Raw genomic sequence first — 25460 nt, forward strand, 5'->3', positions numbered from 1 at the left:
GTACTTTTACTTTGATCCGCCTCTTATACCCTTTTGGGTGACGCGGGAAGAAAGAGACTTCTCTCTGTCGCCAGCCGGAGAGCTTGGGTCACGGTTGGTAACCGCATGAGATGTCCGAACCATTTAGTTCTTTGGTGTTGGATGTGATGCATGACGTCATTTGTGCCCACCATTTTTCTGATTACTGAGTTTCTAATTTTGTCTCGCCTGGTCTTGTTTACTGCTTTTCTAAGACAAAAACTTAGTAAAAACATTAATAATTAACAATGAGCTATGTATCCTCACAGCGCAGTACGGCGTCTTCCAAGGCTTCATGTTCTTTGGCTTCATGGACGTAAACCTTCCTCTATGGTCTAAGTTGTTCATGATCTTCTACTTCACGCGGACCTTCTTTAATGGTCTAAATTGTGTTTATGAGGACGCAAAACTTAGTAAAACATACAACAATAATTAACTATCTAATCTGTGTTTCATCACAGCTTGGTACAGCGCCTTCCAAGGTTTCATGATCGTCGTCTTCATTTGCTTAAACCCTCCTAAATGGTCTATATTGTGTTTATGGGGACGTAAACTTAATAAAACATTAACAATAATTACCAAAAGCTTAGTAAAACATTACAAATTAATAATCGACTCTGTTTGTCTTTCCAGCGTGGTACGGCACCTTCCAAGGCTTCATGATCTTTGGCTTCAAGAACGTAAATCCTCCTAAATTGTCTACATTGCGTTTATGGAGTGGTAAAAATTAATCAAAACGTAATAAAATTTTGATATAAAAACTAAGTAAAACATAAACAATAATTATCAATCAACTGTTTGTTTCCTTTCAGAGTGGTACGGCACCTTTCAAGGCTTCATGATCTTCGGCTTCTTGTCCGTAAACCTTCCGAAATTACGTTTAAGGAGATGTAAAACTCAGTTTTTAAAAAAACATTGTAAAACATAAGAACTTTGTAAAAGATAAACAACTATTAACAATGAACTGAATGCATTCTTCCACTCACAGCATGGTACGGCGCCTTCCAAGGCTTCATGGTCTTTGGCTTCATGGGTGTGAACCTGGCGCTGTTCTTTGTCATCCTGGTCCTGTTTGTGCCTCAGTGTAACTCCAACAAGGAGACCCGGGTCTTCTCCATCGTCTCCGCCATTGTGGCAGGTGAGCCTAGCCAAGCTTGTTATATTACAGATCATATATACGCATATATATATATATATATATATATATATATATATATATATATATATATATACATGTACAATTATTATAAAGTATAATAACGCGGGACGTATGCACACACATACACGTACAGACACACATACACGCACAGACACGCATATAAGCACAAACACACATACACGCACAGACACACATACACGCACAGACACACATACACGCACAGACACACATACACGCACAGACACACATACACGCACAGACACACATACACGCACAGACACACATTCGCCCCATGAACACACATAATATTTTATGCTACGTGTATGCGCGTTTTGTTTCCTACCTTTTCACATTTCAGATAGAGAGAACGCACAAGTCACAAGCCACGCCCCCTCCTATGTTCCAAGGACAAAGTAATGCTTGTTTGTGTTTTTTTTAAGTGCTCCAAAACAGCTGATCTTCAATAATGCTGGGCGGCTAGGTTCTTGATTATTGAAAGCTAGGAATCGTAGGACTCGACTCCGAACCCAATAACTTACTTTCTAAAGATGCAATTTCTTCCGGTGGTTACCTGGTTGGCTTCAAACATCTTCAGGATTTAAGGTAACCCTGACTTCGGAACACTACGAAGCATCAACTTTTATTTTTCAAAAATTTATTTTTTAAAAAGATTTTTATGATTAAAGTAACTGGTAACCGTTGGTTTACGTAAAGAGGAGTCGGAACTTTTCTTCCGTGGGAATCGGTTCCGGAATCGATCCTTCGCCCAGCTTCAGGCGTATTCAAGTGGATCGAACTCACTTTCTTAATGGTTTCGTTTTAGAAGAGGTTTCACGGCACTTGCAACTACATAAGGTCATATGAGCGCCAAGGGGAGGATGTCAACAGAGAAGTCCTTACAGGGAATCAGACTAATTACTCTGCTCACCTCTGTAGCTTCAACAGCACAAATTCTGCTTTGACTATCAAGGCACCCCGGAAATAGCGGGTCACAAGAGTGTGACAAACATACAAAAGAAGTAGAGGAAAATGACGATAGTAAGGATTAGGGGGAAAAAAACCAGCAGTTCCCTGTTCTTAGTTCAGGCACAGTTATGAGCATGACATTGTTGGATCAGCCCATTTACTTTTTTTTTGTTTTTTTTTGTTTGATCAGCCCATTTACAATTCTACTCTGCGAGAAATTTCCCCGCTTTGAGAATGGCCTAAAGACACTTCAGTCAGTAGCACCGCCCTATGGGTATTCTTAATGGGTTAAGTACCAGTACAGTCAAACCTCGTTATATCGCCACCCTTGGAACGAGTGTGGAATTGGCGGAATAACGGGGCATACGCTTTAGCGTGAATATATGCATTTTAAAGTGAAAGCAGCATTTCTAGCTGGACGAAATGGAATCAGGTGAATCACTATTTTTTTTCTCTCTCCAATACTAAAATTTATTTATCACAATTCTGATTTCAGTCATCTGCTACATCGTGGCTCTCGTTCTCTTCGGGGTGAAATTTGACGAGACCTACGACGCCGGCTTCGACACAGAGGAATATTTCATCTGCTTCTACTTCGCCATCGTCGTCGCAGTTCTCTCCCTTGTCGTCGCCATCTGCCTCGTCATCGGTATTTCCGGCGGCCATTCAATAGGCCACGCCCCCTCCTCTGGGCCTTCCACGGGCGGGGAGGGCAGTGGTGGAAGCAATAGCAAAGGACATCCGTCGAAAAAATAGAAATAGGTGATATCATCAAGACGGCGAAGAGGGCGGTATGGAGTGGTGGCTCTGGCTTTTTCGTTTTAGTAAGAGTTTTACGGCACTCGTAACGTGTACAATAAGGTCATGTAAGTGCCGAAGATTAGAGGTTGTTACAAGAGAGTAACAAACACAAAAAAGAAGGAGGGGAGATAAAGACGATAGATGTTTGATTGATAGGAAAGAAGAAGCAAACCACACCAGAGCACCCGCCAACTCTGTGTGAGTTGCAGAATACCGAAGAATACTGGTGCTGAAGCCAAAACTTCTCTTTTTTTCCCCCCTTCAACAGCCTCTATGCCTTTCCTTAATGTGCCACGTTATACATGTACATGAATGATTTGTACTTCAACAATGTATGTGAGTAGTTTAATGAAGAGAAAGACTCTTGTTAATATATATAACATATATATATATATATATATATAAAATATTTATTCCCTTCTCAGAGTTGTGGTTGTTATAATAGTAATCATCATCATTATTATTTTAATTATTACTATTATTGTAATTATTATATTGTTATATTATTATTATTATTATTATTATTATTATTATTATTATTATTATTATTAAATAATAATTATTATAATTATTATTAATAGGCTTATTATTATAATGATTACTATTATTATTATTATATTATTATTATTATTATTATTATTATTATTATTATTATTACTATTATTATGATGATTATTATTACTATTATTACACCTATTTTGCAAAGTATGGCCAGAGCAGAGAACACTGTTCCAGTGTGGACTTCGAAATTCGAATAAAAGAAAATCAGGGATCGAAAATGTAATGCATGTGGTTCCCATTTGATGTTTTCTTATGCAGTTGTCACATTACCTTTAAATAAAACTGTTTTATTTGACCAGACAAAATATAGCCTCTGAGCTTAATTTATTAAAAATCTTTACTCCAGCAGTATACATGATGTATATGGTGAGGTTTGACAACCAATTCAACCCTTCTAAAACAACAATGTCTGTGTTTTAGTTAGTGCTGATCTTCGAGAAGCTCCAGTTAGTTGCTGACCATCTGACAATACACCTTCAAAAGAGAAACACTTTTACGAAATCGCTACCCTAGAAATACAAGGTTCTATCTGACATTTTTGGCCGCTTAATTTGAGTCCCTAAAACAATGAGGTCGGAAACTAAATGTTCTATCTGCTGCTTTCTCAAACTAGTAAGACTATTTAGAGTTGTCATCAAGAAAATCGCATTCAAAGAACCGCATTCGAAAGAGCTTGTCATGTTGTGAAACTCAAATTTTTTACATCAAATTTCTCAAAACCGTGCACTGAGCAGATAGAATTATGTAATTCTGGGGTAGCGAAATAATGCAAAGTTTGTATAGGCCCACTCAAACGTCTCTATAGAGGTTGAGTATATACTAATATTAAGCAGTCTATTCTTTGTAAGAATCCAGCCCTTTCAAACTACAACATGTGAGTTTAAGAAGATACTGGGGTGCACTTCTGCAGTTGCTTAAAACACCAGAGAAGCTTAGGTATATAAATTCATACGTATTTTTCAATTGAGTTTCACAACGGCAATAAACGACAGACATAAAACGAGAGGCAAATTTGTGTTTAAATACTTGAATACTTCAATATAAAACTGGGGTCTTAGGAAGACAGGGTGCTCCAAAATTACCAGTTAGGAACATACACATGTAATAAATTATATGTTTACGCTTGCAACTGCACAATGAGGCAAGCAAATTGGATGATGCTTCGGAATGTGACTCCTCTTGAGAGAAAGCTCTATGGCCGTCTCTCAGATTTGAAGCGGACTGCACAGTTTGTGCGTGACATCGGACTGACTGTCTGGCGGCTGTCATCGAGAACAAGGAAGAAGAAGAAGAAGGATGGTGCTTGACCGACGAGATGCAAAGAACTCTACCTGGTGAATCGATCTTCTGTGGAGATTTCAATGTAAGGGGAGAGTTGTGTGTGTGGGGGGGGGGGGGGGGGTGTCCATCACCAACCCACACGGTGAATGAAGCACTGGAAGATACTCCGGATCACTGCGACATAATAATAATAATAATAATAATATTCATCAAAGCGTTTATAATCAGTGTATGATGGTTGGAAGTGTGCCACAAGATTGTCTTCTAGTTTTTAGGGTTTGTTTAGTTTTAGTAAGGTTTTTACGGCACTCGCAACTGCACACGGTCATATGAGCATCAAGGGGTGGATGTCAACAGATAAGTCCAAACGGGTAATCAGGCTTACTCTGCTCACCTCTCCAACCACAACAGCACAAAGGCTGCTACGACTATCAAGGCACCACGGAAGTTGCAGTAAAAGTTCACAAAAGAGTGACAAAAATACAAGAGAAGAAGTAGAGGAAAAATTACGATAGCATGGATGAGGAAAGAAAAAGCAGCAGTTCCCCCTATGTTGTTCCAGCACAGTAAGAGTATGACATTGATAAATCAGCCCTTATACAGCAGTTTAATATCCTCCCTTTGGGAATGGCCTAAAGACACTTCACTCAGTAGCACAGCCCTGGTGGGGAAGGGTGGGGGGGTGGGGGGGGGGTAAGACAAACAGAAACAACGGAGGGAAAGAAAAGAAGTAGGGCCTGGTGACACACTCCAACCACCCACTTGATGCCTTTGGCCTGCTGCTGATTAGACTATATCATTATTATGTCCGCTATACCTCCCCACAGAGATAAAGCCATGCAATGTCACACATTTGTGTCACGACGCGGCAAAATCAGGCGATTTTCTCAAAACAGCATTTTTTGGGAAATTTGGGAAAGCCCCCTTTTGTGCTCAAAAGCGACCATATGGAGGGCCTTGAAAAACTCCGCCAAATAACCTGAGTCGAAGTATGCCCCAATGGCGGATACGAACCAGGACCATTCCCGCCATGGCCCAGGGCCACAATAACTGAGCTTTATAAGCACCAAAATAGACATACGGGTCATGAACACCTAGCTCTCACTGGCAAAATTGAAGGCAAAAGAGACAGGGGAAGGATCAGAGCAACAAACTTAGGGAACCTAAACAAATGGATAACAGGGAAAGATCAGGGAAACGTAGCTTTTTTAATGAGTATCCGAGCAAAGGAACGAATGGAGAACCATTATCACTGATGTCTGTCGCAGATCTAGCACTGGATGATGATATGCACCAGAGTCATTTTCCACTTGAACAAGGTAATGCAAAGATTATACTTCCATGTATATTATATTCATCTTGATTTTATGTGTATAAAAATGTTTCCTACTGAGCAAAATCTGTGGCCTAGTGGTTAGGCTCTCAGATTGACAACCATTAGGTCGAGGGTTCAAATCCCATCAGGGGCCTGACTTCGTGTCCTTGGGAATGGCAATTTGCATGAGTCTTCCTCACTTCATCCAGATGAGAATAGGCAGACAGCGAAAGATCTTGTTAGTTTGTTTATATTTGTGAGGCAGCATGGTAAAATAAGGCGCTCGTCAAAATAATGAAAGTCAAGAAATTGGCATTTTCCCGCTGGTTTGGGGATTTTTATCGAATTTTTGTTTTTTGGTTCAACACCTTTCATGCCCATTAAAGAGCACATTTCTTCATGGATTTTTCGGAAAAACATTGATTAAAGGCAGAAAAAAAGTAAATGTTCATTTTCCACGGACTCTCAAGCTAAAGAAATAACTCCACTTTGGCGGCCATTTTCTCACTAATTTTATCTCTAAAGCCAGATGACCCTCACCTCCTTCAATAACACATAATTCGACTTCTATTCAACATAGATGGATATTATTTTCACCCCAAAACAAGGAAAATGGACAGGCCTTAAGATGATACCATCAACTCTGTATGCCCAAAAATCGACGAAAGCCTGATTTCACCACGATGCCTCACATTTGAGGAAGTGAAATCTACAGCTTGCACTGTATGCTTCCTGGGAAGCCGAGAATGTTTCTGAGTGTTCTAGGGTCTGCTGGGTTAATATTAGTAGCATAGTTGCAAAATGCACAGAGCCTGCTGTAGAGCGTGGATACGCGCTATATAAATGCATTTATTATTATATTATTATTATCATTATCCCTTCATATGACATGCTGTGTTACGTCACAATTGTCAAATAATAGGCGCATCAGAAGCTATCGGATCTCCAGAGTTTAAAAAAACAAAACAAAAAAAACAAGACATTCTCATAAAGACTAGTCAACTCCAGACTTATCAAATCTTGCATATATATAAATATATTTTCCTCTTCCACCAATACTGAATTCTATAAACTGCTAACCAGCATGAATCATTGAAATAACAGACTTGGCAATACAAGGGCAGAATCAATAAACAACAGTAACAGTTACAGAATCGATAGGAAATATTGATTTTGTTTTTCAAAATAATCAATAAAGCTTCCTCAGCTTGAAAGAACTGAGTGCAGTTGATATTTTATATATATACATGACATGATATACATGATACATTATACAGTACAGGCCCAGATTTTTATTTCAGTACTTGAACTGATGACGCTAAAAAAACAATAATGATGACAATGAAAAAAAAATGGATACAATGAAATGACACAAAGAAAACAATAATGACAAAATGAAAAGAAAAGTTTTTTCTAAATCTTAAAAAAAACCCCAGTGATAGAAAATCAATAATGCAGTTAACTAGAAAACAATTATTATGTTTTTAAAATGTTTTAAACAATAATGGCATTAGAGAAAAAATATTGGTGAAATATGACTCACATGGAAAACTGACTTACAGTAACAGTAATGAAAATAGCATTTGAAAAATATTTTGGGGGGTGGTAAATGTTTTACGGCGCTCCCAACTGCATTACATCATATGAGCGCGCTGTATACATTAAGCATATTCAGCTTGTAGGAAATTCTGAATTTGAAAATAACAGATAATAAGAATACTTACAAATAAATCATACAGCTGGTCAGTTATACAAAAATAATATCACAATTACTGCTTTCTTGTCCCTTCATCTTCTGAGATCATGACAATGGCTTAAGATGGGATCACCACTAAGCACTACAGGTTGTGTAGAGATTACTGTGCGCACACACCACGCACATGCACACACACACACAGACACACACACACACAGAAACACATACAGACACACACACACAGACATACACACACTCACAGTACCAGCACAGGTACTTATAGAATATTATGCAACCATGCAATGATGCACACACACACACACATACACACACACACACACACTCATAGTACCAGAACATGTACTTATAGAATATTATGCAACCATGCAATGATGCACACACACACACATACATATGCACACAAACACACACACACACCACTCTCTCTCTCTCTCTCTCTCTCTCTCTCTCTCTCTCTCTCTCTCTCTCTCTCTCTCTCCATATATATATATATAATAATGACATTTTTTGGGGGTCCTGACAATGTCCTTATAACTTATAGAGAGGCTGCACTGTAGTTTCTAAGTGACATTTGCTCTCAGAACAAGTAGGCATCAATCAAGTAAACGGATATAATTGATTTTTCCGAATTTGCACCAGTTCTAAGACAGCCATCACCAAAGTGGACACACTTTTTTTTTTCTCTTTATGTACAAAGAGGGTGCGCATTTGGCTAAAATTTTATATATTATATATGTGCTCCCTCTGCCACACCAGCTTGCCTGTTGGATACACTGACAACTTAGATTTGCACATTTGGGTTTTCGACATCGATCTTTTGTCCACATCTGCTGGGATCATCTGTTTTTTCCTCCACCAAGAATGAGCCTTTCGGCTTCTTTTGCTCTGCCATGGTCAACTCTCTACTGCAACTTCATTTAGACCTAACTTCGCAGAACACTGCTAAACTATTGCGTAGAGTGTCATCTCTGGTTTAAAATAGAGCCAAATGTGAGGCATCATGGTGAAATCAGGTGCTCGTCAAAATAATGAAATCGAATTTTTAAAAAGGCGTTTTTCCACCAGTTTGGTAATTTTTATCGAAATTTTGTTTCGCAAAACACCTTTCATTTTCATATGAAAACACATTTCCATGTGCATTTTACGGAAATACCTTGTTTAAAGGTACAAAATATGTAATTTTCAGTTTTCAAGGACTCTTAAGATATTGAAGCTACCAAACTGCACATTTTCTCATTCATTCAATCACTGAAACCAAGCTACCTCACCTTCTTCAATCGCAAATATTTCCACTTCAATTCAAGCTAGATGGACATCAATTTTTTTTTATATTGAAAGCAAGGCAAATGAATAAGCTTTCAGATTACATCAGTAACTCGACACGTCCAAAAATTGACGAGCGCCTGATTCCACCGCGTCGTGACACAAATGGTGCACTCCACACACAGCTGGAGTTATGTCAGAGTGCACTGTCTTTGATAGTATATTACAGTCGACTACGGACGAGTTGACGGCGCTGGAGGAGGGAGAAAAGATCAACTCATTCGAAATTCAACTTAACTGTTGGGACTTATGAAGCAAAAGAGGTGTTGGGTCCCGAGAAAAAGATCAGCTTAACCCCAGACCAACTCAAGCGAGTTCAACACAAGCAGAGTCAACTGTACTAGCCTATAGCTGCTTCTCGCAGAGAAGTAAACACGATTTTCTTTGACACTGAACAATACAGAGACACTAAACAGCACTATTTTTAATGTACTGTGTACCGTTTTCCGTATCATAACCTATTGCCATATGATATAGGGTTTTTTTCTAATAAAGATGCTGTTTTCCGAATCATAACCAATTGCCATATGACATATATATAGGGTCTTTTTTCTTGTAAAGATTATCTCTTTTAAGTTGTGCAGCCCTCCGTTCAACAGCAGTTCAAAGAGACGACCAACCATCACTTTGCTGCGAACTGAGTCTGGCACGTCTATCTCCCTTGTCATAGCTCGTGGTCACGTCTATCTCCCTTGTCGCAGCTCCACATCTATCTCCCTTGTAGCAGCTCACGGTCACGTCTATCTCCCTTGTAGCAGCTCACGGTCACATCTATCTCCCTTGTAGCAGCTCCCGGTCACGTCTATCTCACTTGTCGCAGCTCACGGTCACGTCTATCTCACTTGTCGCAGCTCGTAAGCACGTCTATCTCACTTGTAGCAGCTCACCAGCACGTCTATCTCCCTTGTAGCAGCTCCCAGTCACGTCTATCTCACTTGTCGTAGCTCACGGTCACGTCTATCTCACTTGTCGTAGCTCACGGTCACGTCTATCTCCCTTGTCGCATCTTGCAGGCACGTCTATCTCCCTTGTCGCAGCTCACGGTCACATCTATCTCACTTGTCGTAGCTCACGGTCACGTCTATCTCCCTTGTCGCAGTTCGCGGGCACGTCGGTCCTCCCGCCACTTCTGGATGAGGGCCATCATCTGGTCGCTGTTTTTCTTCTGCTGCTGCGCGTCCATCCGCTCAAACTCTCCGGGCTGCAGACGGTGACCAAACACCTCCATCTGAGGAACATATCACATCCAGAGTTATAATAAATGATAAATAAATAGCATTTATATAGCGCATATCCCAACCCGAAAGCAAGCTCTATGCGCTTTACACTATATTATTACCCCAGCAGACCACAGAACACTCAGAAACATTCTCAGCTTCCCGGGAAGCATACAGTGCAAGCAGCTGGTTAAGCGCTCAAACACTAACAAACTGACAAGATCTTTCTCTGCTTAAAGCTGGGTGCCCATTTTCACCTGGGTGAAGTGGGGAAAATTCGTGTAAAGTGCCTTTCCCAAGGACACAACGTCGGTCCCGTGGCTCGAACCCCCCGAACCCGTAACCTCACGATTACGATCCAGTCCGGTAGACTTACCACTAGGCCACCGACACCACACAAAGTTAACATCTTTGAGACACAAGGTCAGTTTGTGCCTCACCAGGCAGTTTTGGACCTCCAGGGACAAAGAGCAGTGCTAAATTTGGCGGTCGGTTACTTATAATTAAACACAGTTTGTAAATACTACTGTCTACCTCATGTTTAGTTTTTAGTTGTAGTAAGAGTTTAACGGCACTATCAATTACTGACAATCATATGAGCTTCTTGGCTCCTTTGCCGTATAATTAAAAATGGCGAACGATGTACATCATATCGGTTATGAAGGGGTTGGCTGTAAATAGGAGGTCAGTTGCTTCAACCTTATATATCAGGTCCAGCCTGCACTAAATTTGACATAACATCTCAGCAGAAAGACAGAGATGAGGTCAAATCAACCCCCTACCAAATGAGATTTGAACTCATGACTTCTGCATGTCAAGATAAAGAGAATATAACCATTACACTACGTACAAACGTTTATCTCCATCAGTTGAAGCGGTAAGTCACCACTGAGTTTAAAAAAACAAATGAACAACTACTGATCACTCACGGGAGTACTTTTTTCATTCATGAGAAATGACTCGTTCATATAATATGTGTATGAGGTTTACCTCTCAGTAATCTTATCATTGATGTAAAGCGCTTTGAGGTAATACTTGTAAGGGATACAGCGTTATAAAATGCAATCTGTAGTTGTTACTATTATTATTATCATTATTACTATTATTATTATTATTATTATTATTATTATTATTATTATTATTATTATTACTATTAGCATTAACATTATTATTATTATTATCATCATTATCATTATTATTATTATTATTATCATCATCATCATCATCATCATCATCATCATGACGTCTTTAGTCTCACCTGAGCCCTCTTCAGGTCCTCCACGTTGTTGTGAATGTACTTCCTGGTCTCCGCGTCCAGCTCGCTCGCCTCCTCCCCTTCCCCACCGGCAACTACACAAAGAGAAACACACAAATTTAGAAACTGCATAAATATGATGTACGGTATTTTTCTTGTAAAGATGATATTTTCTGAATCCTAACCAACTGCCATATGATATAGATTTTTTTTCTTTTGTAGATATTCTCTTTCAATTACTTAGAGATGTCTGTTGAAGTCTTAGTTAATTCACAATTTATTCAGATGTTGCACACAATGGGCATTATTATTATTACTATTACTATTATCAGTAATAATAATAATTGCCCAAGTACTACTCCTCTCCATTACATAAATTTATAAACTGCATTGATGGAAACACATAAATTTAGAAATACATAAATTTATAAGCTGTATCAATAGAAACACATAAATTTATAAACTGCATTGATAGTAACACATAAATTCATAAATTTCCACGACTGAGAGATAGAAGAAAAAAACCCGCTAAAACACCTAAATGTGTCTTCCAACAAAAAAAGAACGTAAGTAAAGACTTAGGCCATTGTGTGCAACATCTGGATAAATTGTAAATTAACGCAGACTTCAAAAGAACTCTCTAAGTAATTGCAAGAGATTATCTTTACAAGAAAAAAAAGCTACTTCATATGGCAATAGGTTATGATACAGAAAAAGGTGCATAATACATTAAAAGTATCTAATATGACTGCTGTACTCATCATTTTCAGATTAATCATGCTGTGTTTAAGTAAACTCCACGTATATTATGGCCTCTTGAGTCTTGTCAGACGATTCTAAAGCAGCAGTATGCATGAAACAGCTTTCCCTGGGCAGTAGACACAGAGGAAGTAGACTGCCCAAGTACTACTTCCCTCCCTTCTGATCTTGACTTTTTTAATATGCCCTAAAGGAAAGACATTGTCAGTAAGTTTAGAATCAAAGAAGGTGTACGGGCAATAATAGATAGCATTTGTATAGCGCAATTTCCCGCTCACCAGCAAGGCCTATGTGCTGTACAGTCTATTTATCCCCCCAGCAGACCTGATAGCATTCGTGGGTGGTTGACGGGTGATCTGGTGTGGTTTGCTTCTTCTTTCCTATAAAAAAAAATCTATCGTCTCTATCTCCCCTTCTTCTTTTATGTGTTTGTTACTCTCTTGTAACACCTCTTATCTTTGGCATTTATATAACCTTATTATGTTGCAACTGTGCCAGGCCCAATAAGTCAGTAGCAGTCACTCTCCTGGCTGGGTGACCAGATGGGGTACTTTGTACTGCTGTCTGCGTGACTGCAAAGTTTTAATTTTACTTTTACATCCTCTGTTGCCATTAAGCATCGAGGGGAGAGGCGGTTTTCTATGGTAGGTCAGCTCCGCAGCTCTTTCAATTGGGATATTATAACGTCTCAGGGTTTCTTCGACTCCCTCAATCCACCTTTTGCGAGGCCTTCCTCTTCCTTTATAACCTGAGTGCTTGGTGCTGTAGGCTCTCAAAGCCAGCTGGCTAGGTGACATACGTAACAGGTGGCCAAACCATTTTATTCTGTTTTTCTAAGAAATGCAGGTAGGAGCCAATGCCAATAGCTGCTCTTACTTCTTCATTTCTCTGCCTGTCTCGTCTTGAGATGTTGAGGATTTTTATCTCGTATGAAGTGACTTTGCTTTCATGGGTTTTACTACAGACTATATACCAAACTGTATCAGGGTACAAGGCAAGAGGAAGACCAAGAAAGACCTGGATCCAGGGTGTGAAGGATACCTTGAAAACATACAATTTTAATATCCCACCCAGTCAGGCCATCAAACTTGCTAGAGACAGGAAGCTCTTTCTCCCCTCGATGCCCAAGAGGTACGAAGAGGGTGGTTGGAGGGTGCTCTAGGGTGGTTTGCTCTTTCTTTCCTATTAAATATCTATCGTCCTTATCTCCCCTTCTTCTTTTTCATGTTTGTCACTCTCTTGTAACACCCCTAATCTTCTGGCACTCATATGACCTTATGCAGTTGCGAGCGCCGTAAAACCTCTACTAAAACAGGAAACAGAGGTACAAAAGGACGTATAAAGTAAGTAGATATACAAAATAAACAAACAAAAAAATAACCAGGTACAGATGAGACAACTCACTCTTGTCCATGCTTTTCCTGATGCGTGTGAGGAAGTCGAGCACAACCTCTTCAGCCTGCTGCTGTGGGTGCACGCTCGGGGCGGGGGTGGACGGGGCCGTCTCGGGGATGGGCGGCAGGGCGGACACGAGAGAGGCCGGGGTGGGGGGTGGGGGGATCAGCATGCGACTGGAGAGAGGGGAAAATTATAATATATTCAATAGTTACTGACTGTGACAACTGCATAATAATAATAATAATAATAATAATAATAATAATAATAATAATAATAATTATACTAATAATAATAATAATTAAAATAATTAGAAGAATTAGAATAATAATAACAATAATAATAATAATAATAATAATAATAATAATAATAATAATAATAAATTGCACTTATATAACGTATTTCCACACAGAAGTGCTCAATGCACTGTACAATAATACAAAGAATTGACAAATGCAGCACACAGCTCCTGTAATAATCCTCTCTCTCTCTCTCTCTCTCTCTCTCTCTCTCTCCCTCTCTCTCTCTCTCTCTCTCTCTCTCTCTCTCTCACACACACACACACACACACACACACACACACACACACACACACACACACACACACTCTCTCTCTCCCCCAGTACATCTTTGAGTAAAGGCAATCCCACAAAACTACCCAGACACTCTCGTACACATTGACGACATCATACAGCCATAAATTGTTACAGAACAGAACAGCACGAATAAACGATACTGAGAGAACATTGAGGCCAAGGAAAAAGTTTCACCAATTGAAATGATTCAGATAGAACATCTTACCTGATGTAGGAACCCATACTCAACACAGATGGGTTTGGTGACCTCTGAAATAAGAAAAAGATCAAATTAGTTGTTTTTTTGTCATTTTAAATTTCATTATTTAGTCAGGTTGAATCTCAAACGTTCAGGACATCTTGAGGCTGAGCACATAAAAAGAGACACTGCAACCAATACACTTTTTATCAGAATTTACAAAATATTCATAGGCATTGGGTCCTATAAGAGAAGAAGACCCTCTACACGAGAGACTTTTTTCCTACAAAAATAGAAATAAAAAATATAAAAATCATGTTCTTCAGAACACACGAAACTCTAACTGGCAAATTTATATCGAGACCCCTATTGAACTGTTCAAGGTAATCACATAGAATATAATTTATAATTTCTACTCTGAAATCACTCCTTCTAGATCTTAAATTGCTCAGTTCACGGATTTTGTTTAAAAGTATCCTAAAAGCAAAAGAAGCATTTCTTCCATTCAAAATATAGAGTAATCTTTCCGTAAACTACAAAACAGCCCTAAAACAGCCTTAATCTGTCCCCGTGGTTTTATTCACCCCGGCATAATTCAGCCAAATTTGATCATTTTTTGCATAATTTCTGATTATTTTACTATTATCATTCTTTGCTAAAATTAACAAAATCGCATAATTTCACATTCTTGGGCTCAGTTTGCACAATTTCATAATTTTTCTTGCATAAAACGACGGGGAGAGCTTGATATAAAAGATAAAACAGATGACATAATGAACGTGCAATCATCAGTGTGGGTGTCTCTTCATTAGGTCAAAGGTCAGATACAGAAAAAAGTAAACAAAGTTTGAACTGTAAACGTCCTTAACCTATATGGTGTTATTGTTGTTGCTGTTGCTGTTGTGGCTGTTACTGTAGATTTTAGATAAACAGTCATCCAGTTCAGGTGGTAGACTTTTCCAGCTCTTATGACCAGGCTCATTTACATGGAAGTACTATTTCCTTAAGTGCAAAATGAATGAAACATGCTCAAGAGAATTTTTTTTGTAGTGAGATTGTGGAAGAAATATTTAGGAACCATCAATTTTCCAAGTTACTTTGATCCTACAATTATACTTTTAGAATGTTTCATTAACAAAAACTTTTCATATACATAATAATTATGAAACTTAAATCAAATATAAAATTTTATTTTTGACCGATAAACCCCTCCACATACAATCACAGGGATACTACTATAGGTGTCAGCAACTGGGCCTAGTGAGGCATTCAAAGAAAGATTTCATGAGGGGAGGTTTTTCAACTGAGAGAATCAATGAAGTTGTCTATCTTATTTTTGCGGTTAACAAATTTTGAGGGTTTCCTTAAATGAGATCCAAAAGAGTTATTCTTTCGTTGCTTAGCTCATACGCCTGAGATCCTTTTGCTTTAGCTTAATATAATCAAATATTTAAGACAGACTGAACTATACCATACAGGAGTCGATAACAATTTTTCACCTTGGAAGTTTTCAAAGATGTCTATTTTTAGTTAATGAGATTTGTTTACTGACAAATGTTCACTGTTTGGACTATTTTCAAGCTTTTTTTCTATTGTCAAATCTGTTGAGTTATGATTTCAATTAATTTAGAATGATAACTAAGAATCTTAAGATAAGACTTGAAAAAAAAATCAGGAATCAGGTCACATAAATGAGATAGAACCTTACTGAATTTCGAAAAATATGCACAACTTAAACAATCATTGACTTCAGACACACCATCTCCCAACTTTGCCATGTGATGCAGTGTAGAAGTTTGTGATAATTCACACTGTGTTCAAAAGCACAAAGCATAGAGGTGTTGTTTTCATTTCCAACTGTCCAAGCAAGGTTAAACAATGATACATCTTTTTCTTTACAAGCATTTTGCTCTTTCTTCAAATACATGTATTACTCAAGCCTTCAAACGTGCATTGCAGATTTTTTTAATGAAAAGAACAAACAATCATAAAAAACAAAAACAAATAAACACCAAAAAATTTCAAAGTGAGGTGCACTTTAAAAGAACTGCAAGTGAACGAGACGCCTTTTGTTTACCCCATAAAGATCCACCACGTTGTCTTCCTGAAATGTCATTATTAACTCGGTCAATTGTAATTGAAGACTGGAGGGGAAAAACGACAGTAGTCACAAACTAAACATTGTGAGGGTACCAATTTTGAACGCTTGTTGACTAATAACTGTATTTCTGTTCAACTGTTGGTTGATTATTTTTGTTAGAGTTCCCATTCAACAACACATAACAATAAACCACCAGTCAAACAAATATGAAGTTATGAGTCCACAAGCTTTTAAAATTGGCACCCTCACAACTTCCAGTTTGTGACTACTGTCATTTTTCCCGTATACTCTTCACTAGTTTTCGCTCCCACCAACACAATGAACATCATTATAAAGGCGGGCTGTTTCAACCCCCATTTTCCTGAGCCAACCCCGGGATGGGTGAGTGACAGAATCCCCTCAGATTCCCCATTTTATAGTAATAGCTATGTGATGAGTAGAATCCCTGCAAAATTCATCTCACGGGCTCCGGAAAAAAACAACAACATTTGAAGAGTTGTTATTTTATCCAAAAAAAACCTTTGATAAAGGAGAGCTTTATTTTTATCACAAACAAAGCTTCATGAAATAAGGAAAGGTAATCCATTTCTAAGTCTGTATTGAAAAGGATTTGGCCAAAATACTCTTCACACCAAGGTATGTTTTTTTAAAAATTGATTTTAAAGGCCTGCACTTCTCTGTTTCACTCTTTGTCTGGAATTGTTACGGAATGTTTTCCAAGACGTTTTCTCTAAGCACATCTCCCGAGCCATTTGAAGCAAACGCCGACAATGACGTTTTTACCGAATGACCCAACTGCATCGAAATAACACGCAAAATGGTGAAAAAAGATAATGTTTTCCAGTGTCAAAAATGTCACTTTTAAAAATAGCAACCTTCCCATACATTTCCTCAGAACCCCTTAAATATAGCACTAAAAATCTAATAACAATCTATGCCAGCAAAAGAATTTATGTCGATCATTACTTTTCCTTGAATTGTCTGACTATTTTTTTTTTTTTATTATGAAAGCTTAAGTTGCTAATAAACATACAAGTAAAAACTGACCTGGGCTGGCCTCTTTAGAGCAGCAAGTTCTCGCTTCAGCTGTTCTATTTCATCTTGTGCTCTGCGTTCTCCGTCCTGGCGTCGTCTTCGTTCCTGTAAATGGAAATTTTTTAAAATTAATTTTAAAAATAGAAGCTACTACAAAATGATTTCATGAGACTTGTTTGCACAGCATTTTTTTTTTTTCAAGATCCAAAATTCACTTTTGCTCTTGTCAATAGCTGTAAGCAAGCTGTAACTTGGTCTTGTAAGCCAAAATTTCTAGGTACAGTCAAACCTGTCAAAGACGGAATCACCAGGGAGCCAGAAAAAAATGCTGTCTAAGACATATTCCGGTTTGGAAAGGGGAATTTAGGAGGAAGGGTAGGGGGGGGGGGGGGGGCTCAGAAGGCCAGCCTGTATATGGTGGGGTGAAGGGCCGCCTGTTTAGTCGGCAAACAGTGATCAGAAAATCACACCTCTATTTTGGCCCTATACTAAAAATTGCTCTTTGGAAGCATACAAAGGATCACTAAAATAAATGATTTACAGTAACCATGCCTACAAAACTGCTTGTTTTGAGACAGCAACACCGCCCTGCCTCCTCATTTCAGTGTAAGCTTAGAGATCCCCCCCCCAAGAGAGTCGCCATGTGAGTTTTGAAATAACTCATCTCCTGCATTGTGTTTCTCTGGCGTGCGTTACAGTGCGATGTTGAGGATACTATGTCAACTTTTCAACGTTTTTGGTGTATGCTGTAAATTCCATTTTATTTTTTTGACCCGCTTTAGACTAACATCAAAGAAAACATGTCGGAACCTTAGTTTGCAGTGACCTCTATGAATGAACTTTTAGATTCTGTTGGTGATCCAAATTCTAGACCTGAATGCAAAGACCTGAGAAGATTAAACAGAGCCATTTCATTTCATCTTGTTTTAACCATTGGTCAGATGAAAGTGAACAAGTTGTAGCGGCGTTCCTGAAAGATTTGCAGTCCAAAAGCTACTTTCAGGTAGCTTCTAGAACAATGGAAATTACAGAATTCAAAGAGACATGGGGGAAAAAGCCAGAGCCTATTTCACTGACCTCGGCTAGTTCATTCTCCAGGTCAATCCTTTCTTTGTCCAAGAGAGCACGTTCCATGGCAGCTGTTTTCATCATCTCACCTTCATTGGCTCTGGGGAGAAACACACAACACAACACACTGAGTACTCTTTTATAAACTACACACAAAGCACTCTTATATAAACTACACGCTATGGACTCTTTTTATAAACTACAAACTAAGCATTCTTCTATAAACTACACACTAAGCACTCTTTCATAAGGTACACAATGAGCACTATTTTTTAAGCTACATATTCTACTATAAAATACACATGAAGCATTGTTTTATCCCTATGGACCCCATCACATGCCTGTGTATAGTCTAGCTTAACCTTTCTGCGCAACGTATGCATATGTGAAGCATTGTGGTGAAATCAGGCGCTCGTCAAAATCCTAAAATCGAAAAAACAGGCATTTTTCTGTTGGTTTGGCAATTTTAACCGAATTTTTGTTTTTTGTTTTTTGACTTAACACCTTCTATGCCTATTAAAGAACACATTTCTGTTTGGAATTTCTTGAAAAACATTGATCAAAGGCACAAAAAATGTAAATTATCAGTTTCCACGGACTCTCAAGCTAAGGAAATAACTAAACTTTGGTGGTCATTTTCTTGCAAATTTTACCCCTGAAACCAGGTGACCCTCACCTTCAATTGCCAATATCCTGACTTGTATCCAAGATAAATGGATATGCTTTTCATAAAAAAAAAGACAAGACGCTTTAAGATGATACTAATAACTCCACATGCCCAAAAATTGACGAGCGCCTGATTCCACAGCATCGGGACACATATTTTTGCAGCATTCAGTGATGGAAGTCTACATTATAGTAAGCAGACTCATGAGAGCTCAAGTGCACTAGTTTTGTAAAGCTCATGAGGCCAACGTCGACTGGCTTAAAGGGACAGGACATTTTATACCATAGCACAAGAGTTCAGCTCAGTCCCTGACTTTACATCGACCAAATTTCCTCACAGGGATCAACAAAAGTGAGGGCTTGAAAAAAGGAACTTACTTACAAAGGCAGAAGAAGGATCCCCAGAGGAACCCCAGATGTTAAAAAACACCGCAAAAAAGGCACAAGGAAAACTGAGGCTTGAGATACAAGATGTCCTCCATTGTTGGGTCCTACAGCCACAGCAGGCAGAGCAGACCAATATAATAATAATAATAGATAGCATTTGTATAGCGCAAATCCCCGCTCAACAGCAGGCTCTATGCGCTTTACACTATATTATTACCCCAGCAGACCATAGAATACTCCGAAACATTCTCAGCTTCCCGGGAAGCATACAGTGCAAGCAGCTGATTAAGCGCTCAAACACTAACATACTGACAAGATCTTTCGCTGTCTATAGCCGGGTACCCATTCCCACCTGGGTGAAGTGAGGAAAATTCGTGTAAAGTGCCTTTCCCTAGGACACAACGTCGGGTCCCTGGCGGGATTCGAACCCACGACCTTACGGTTGCGAGTCCGAGAGCCTAACCACTAGGCCACCGACGCCACGATGTTCTATACAACCTAAACATCTTTGATCTCACATAAATCGTTGGACTCGCCACATCAAATTAAGTCTATGATGAAATACACAACTTGTTAACCCTATCCGCACGTCGTGTTCTACTATCGTATCCATACGACGTGGGGAACTCTGTGCCACCACTTAACCCTATCCGTACATTATGTTTTACTATCGTATCCATATGATGTGGGAACTCTGTGCCACCACTTAACCCTATCCGTACATCATGTTTTACTATCGTATCCATATGACGTGGGGAACTTTGTGCCACCACTTTCCAAAGAGGAAATTTACTCGTTAATCCGATCCGTACGCTTTGCATGGCAGTCTGTCAAAATTATTTTCTGTGTAATACTGAAAGTTTCAAAGAGATCTTCGTACTAGAAGTATTCTATTTATAAAATGTGAAGAATACAACCCCGGGGGGTACAAAATGACCCCAGGCCGTACGGATAGGGAGAAGACAAATAACTTCCACTTCAAAGTTTCAGAACATTGCAGGAACTATAGTGTAAATGTGAATCCAGAGAGCCTACTTACTTTAGCGAGTAGGAACAAGTCCTAAATATAAGCAAACGTTGTTTAAGACAATTGATATTACTACTGTATCTATTATATATTTGGCAACTTGGAAACACATGTGTCACTTTTCCCATAAAACTACGACAGCTACAGAGTTCAAAGTTGGTAAGTACCTGCTAAAAGATAGATAGGTCCCCATGACGGAGCCCGATTTTTGCTTTATTCATTTCCTAAGTTTAGAAAAATATATATTTGACAAAAAGTTCCCGTCCTTTTTGGCCTTTGTAATTATTCCACTGAGAAACGAAACAAATCTGTGTAGCTGTCCATCACAGCAGAAGTGCTGGAAGGGATATTTCGCGAGGCGCATTTAGTTTTGAGAGTACAGATCTAGACCTTCTAATTTTTTGCATCTCTCAAGATTTATTGCTCCATTCCAGTAGAGTGTAAATATAGTAGGCCAATGACTTTCGGTTGATGTTAATGCACCGATCATTCCTTTCATCGAAAGGGGGCCCAGCTAGTACACTAATAACATCCAATCTTTGGAAAAAACATCTTCTCATTGATCTACAGTTTGAATCCACTTCCTACATGAACATACTTCCTGTCCCGTAGCTCTCCTTCTCTCCTCTTTCTCTCCGCATCTTTCTGCTGTTGCAGCAACCTGTAGAGGAGCAATGTTGAAAAGAGTTTAGCTTTAGTACGTGTTTTACAGCACTGGCAACACAATAAGGTCATATAAGTGCCGAAAATTAGAGGTGTTACAAGAGAGTAACAAACACAAAAAAAGAAGAAGAGATCAGGATGATAGGCATTTGTTTGACAGGAAAGAAGAGGCAAACCACACCAGATCACCCGCCAACCACCCACTTAAAAAGAGTGAGCTGACAACAGTGTCCCTATACCCATAGCTAAAAAAGGCCTTGACATTGGCACTGTTTTACACAGTTATTGTCATAATTTTTGACCAGGCTGGCTGATTCAACCCCAGGTTCAGGATCAACTCAAACTGTATGTGATGTCATATATGATGCATCACAATAGAAAGACGTTAAGGCTAGAAAGAATATCTACACCCCCGGGAACCAATCTCACCTCTTTGGCGTGTAAAATGCAGAATCTACCACTACACCACAGACGATGGTACAGTTTCCATTTGGGTGGCTGGTGGGTTCTCTGGTGTGGTCTGCTCCTTCTTTCCAATCAAACATCTATTGTCCTTATCTCTCCTTCTTTCCTATCAAACATCTATTGTCCTTATCTCTCCTTCTTTCCTATCAAACATCTATTGTCCTTATCTCTCCTTCTTTCCTATCAAAGATCTATTGTCCTTATCTCTCCTTCTTTCCTATCAAACATCTATTGTCCTTATCTCTCCTTCTTTCCTATCAAACATCTATTGTCCTTATCTCTCCTTCTTTCCTATCAAACATCTATTGTCCTTATCTCTCCTTCTTTCCTATCAAACATCTATTGTCCTTATCTCTCCTTCTTGCCTTAAATGACTTCATTGTGTTGCAAGTACTGTAAAACTCTTAATAAAACTAAAGTTTCCATGATGGAGCAACCATAAGCTACCCTTGAAAAGTAGGCACAGGTTGTTGTTTTTTTGTTTATTTTTTTTCTCTGTCAGCCCTCTCCCATGAGAATGCCATCTCATGAATACCACAAAGCATTTCTTAGATTTAAAGCTATTCTGTTCACTTTCATTATGACTATAACTAGTAGAGAGATTATCAACCTGACACACAGAAACAAGAGAGGAAGAGGGAAGAAGTAGGACCATCCATTGGTGCTCTCCAACCACCCATATATTGTCAGCTAAGAATTTTCAAAAATTGTAAGCTAACTATGAGACATCGACTTTGATTAAGTGTTGAGAAAAGGAGGAAATAAGATACTAAGTTTCAACTCATACAATAAAACAAGACAGAAAAGACAACCCCTGCCCCCCCCCCCCCCCCCACAATAAAACAAGACAAGAAAGACACCCCCCCCCACTGAGACAACAACTACAACAGCTACCTTTCCCGCTCAGCCTCCCGCTCCTCTCTGGCCTTGCGTCGGTCCTGTGGCTGGGTGTATGGAGGTATCTGATCGTTGTACCAGTGCCGCCACGGAGGGTGCACAGCTGGAAGGAAATAAGTGAATGTGAGACATCGCGATGAAATCAGGCGCTCGTCAAAATAATGAAACAAAAAATATAGGCATTTTTCTGTCAGTTTATCAATTTCGGTCGAATTTTTGTTTTTTAGCGCAACACCTTAAATGTCTATTTAAAAACACCTTTATATGTGGATTTTTCTGAAAAACGTTGACTAAAAGCCCCAAAAATGTAAATGTTCAGTTTCCAACAACTCTCAAGCTTTGAGAAATCTCCCAACTTTCGCGTCCATTTTCTCGCTAATTTCACCACTGAAACCAGGCGACCTCACTTCCTTCAATCGAAAATATCTTGAGTTTTATTCAAGATAGATGGATATTTATTTCCTTGGAAGCAAGGCAAAATAAATCAGCTTTCAGATGACACCCATAACTCCACATGCCCCAAAATTGACTAGCACCTGATTCCATTGCATCACAACACATATGATACTTTCCACAATAAAACTGTCACATTAGAGATTTTTTTTAAATTGTGGCATCGTCATGACCATGAAATACTTTACTCATGGCTAAATGGATATTGAGAGCAAATCTTTTTACATTGAGTTCTCTACACAGGTTACATGCTCATCCATTCACCATAATGGAAATATGTGGCAAAAGTAGCAAAAACAAGAGCTGTAGAAAGAGCATCACTTAACTACAAAAACAGCGCTATAGAAAGAGCATCACTTAATTACAAAAACAGCGCTGTAGAAAGAGCATCACTTAATTACAAAAACAAGAGCTGTAGAAAGAGCATCACTTAATTACAAAAACAAGAGATGTAGAAAGAGCATCACTTAATTACAAAAACAAGAGCTGTAGAAAGAGCATCACTTAATTACAAAAACAGCGCTGGAGAAAGAGCATCACTTAATTACAAAAACAGCGCTGGAGAAAGAGCATCACTTAATTACAAAAACAGCGCTGTAGAAAGAGCATCACTTAACTACAAAAACAGCGCTGTAGAAAGAGCATCACTTAACTACAAAAACAGCGCTGTAGAAAGAGCATCACTTAATTACAAAAACAGCGCTGTAGAAAGAGCATCACTTAATTACAAAAACAAGAGCTGTAGAAAGAGCATCACTTAATTACAAAAACAAGAGCTGTAGAAAGAGCATCACTTAATTACAAAAACAGCGCTGTAGAAAGAGCATCACTTAATTACAAAAACAGCGCTGTAGAAAGAGCATCACTTAATTACAAAAACAAGAGCTGTAGAAAGAGCATCACTTAATTACAAAAACAAGAGCTGTAGAAAGAGCATCACTTAATTACAAAAACAAGAGCTGTAGAAAGAGCATCACTTAATTACAAAAACAAGAGCTGTAGAAAGAGCATCACTTAATTACAAAAACAGCGCTGGAGAAAGAGCATCACTTAATTACAAAAACAAGAGCTGTAGAAAGAGCATCACTTAATTACAAAAACAGCAAAGGAGAAAGAGCATCACTTAATTACAAAAACAGCGAAGGAGAAAGAACGTCAATCAATTACTATAAATTCTGATATCCATTTTTAAGTCTGCTGAAAACTTGGAATGGGAATTTAAAGGTCCACAACAAAGACAAGGCTTACAGACGTACAGACTTATATCTGTCTGTTCTTGCTCTTTAGGAAACGTATCGTTTACTGCGAGTCGATAATTGAAATTCCGAAGTCCCTGGGTGGCTATGGTGACTTAGCATTATTTCCGCCTTTTTTAAAACGTTTGTTTGGTGCAGATATTCAAAGTTAGTGCACAAAACAAACGTTTAAAAAAAGTAAACTGGTGTAGTCTACAGACACTAGCATCTGGCAGGTGTAGTCACCACAAGTTCCCGTACTCTGATCCAGCTTATAGAGCTCATAGGATGGAGGCATGATACACTTCTCCCTACCCTTCAGACTGATTAGATTATTCGCAATCCCTTTCCAAAAAGAAATTAAAATTTTTTTTTTTAAACTCTCACATTGCGTAGGGTCCAACACTGGCATGGCTGCCTTCTGGTCAGACGTGAGCAGGGCAAACAGATCGCGGTAGTGGTAGCGTTTCACCTGCATGAGAGACGAGTAGAGGAAAAAAACAAAAGACTAGCAGATTAACTATTCCATCACTTAAAACAGAAACATTTTGACACGTGAAAGGTCAGTTTTAGTTTTAGTAAGTGTTTTACAGCACTTGCAACACAATAAGGTCATATAAGTGCTGAAGATTTGAGGTGTTACAAGAGAGTAATAAACACAAAGAAGAAGGAGGGGAGATAAGGACGATAGATGTTTGATAGGAAAGAAGAAGCAAACCACACCAGAGCACCCGCCAATCACCCACATATGCGAAAGGTCAAAGTTCTGGGATATTTGGATTAGTAGCATGTTGGCCTAACATGCTGGGTGACCCTGGCTCACATATGAGGAGTTTGATTCTGCCATACCATAGTAATAATAAAGAGAAGAAGAAGAAGGAGTAGGAGGAGAGAAGGAGGAGGAGGAGGAGGAGGAGGAGGA

General features: G+C 38.8%; 2 protein-coding genes across 2 annotated transcripts in view; one reads left to right on the forward strand and one right to left on the reverse strand.

Annotated features, from left to right (window-relative positions):
• Positions 1-1008: 1008 nt before the first annotated feature.
• Positions 1009-3060, forward strand: LOC101864520 (the record flags this gene model as incomplete). Its single annotated transcript, XM_005096754.3, is given in 2 exon segments — positions 1009-1156; positions 2640-3060. Coding segments are annotated over 2 exon segments (408 nt in total), but the record flags the coding sequence as incomplete, so codon positions are not given.
• Positions 3061-9180: 6120 nt separating this feature from the next.
• LOC101844992 overlaps positions 9181-25460 on the reverse strand; it is a 35866-nt gene continuing 19586 nt past the window's right edge. Inside the window, exons 12-20 of the mRNA XM_005096756.2 lie at positions 24926-25010; positions 22848-22953; positions 21424-21486; positions 18755-18845; positions 17690-17782; positions 14569-14612; positions 13777-13943; positions 11617-11708; positions 9181-10369 (exon numbers count right to left, since the gene is read on the reverse strand). Coding sequence (XP_005096813.2) covers positions 10223-10369; positions 11617-11708; positions 13777-13943; positions 14569-14612; positions 17690-17782; positions 18755-18845; positions 21424-21486; positions 22848-22953; positions 24926-25010 — 888 coding nt within the window. The 3' untranslated portion in view covers positions 9181-10222. The remainder of the gene's footprint in view (positions 10370-11616; positions 11709-13776; positions 13944-14568; positions 14613-17689; positions 17783-18754; positions 18846-21423; positions 21487-22847; positions 22954-24925; positions 25011-25460) is intronic.

This window comes from Aplysia californica, unplaced genomic scaffold (genome assembly GCF_000002075.1).
Source record: "Aplysia californica isolate F4 #8 unplaced genomic scaffold, AplCal3.0 scaffold00137, whole genome shotgun sequence".
NCBI lineage: Eukaryota > Metazoa > Mollusca > Gastropoda > Aplysiida > Aplysiidae > Aplysia > Aplysia californica.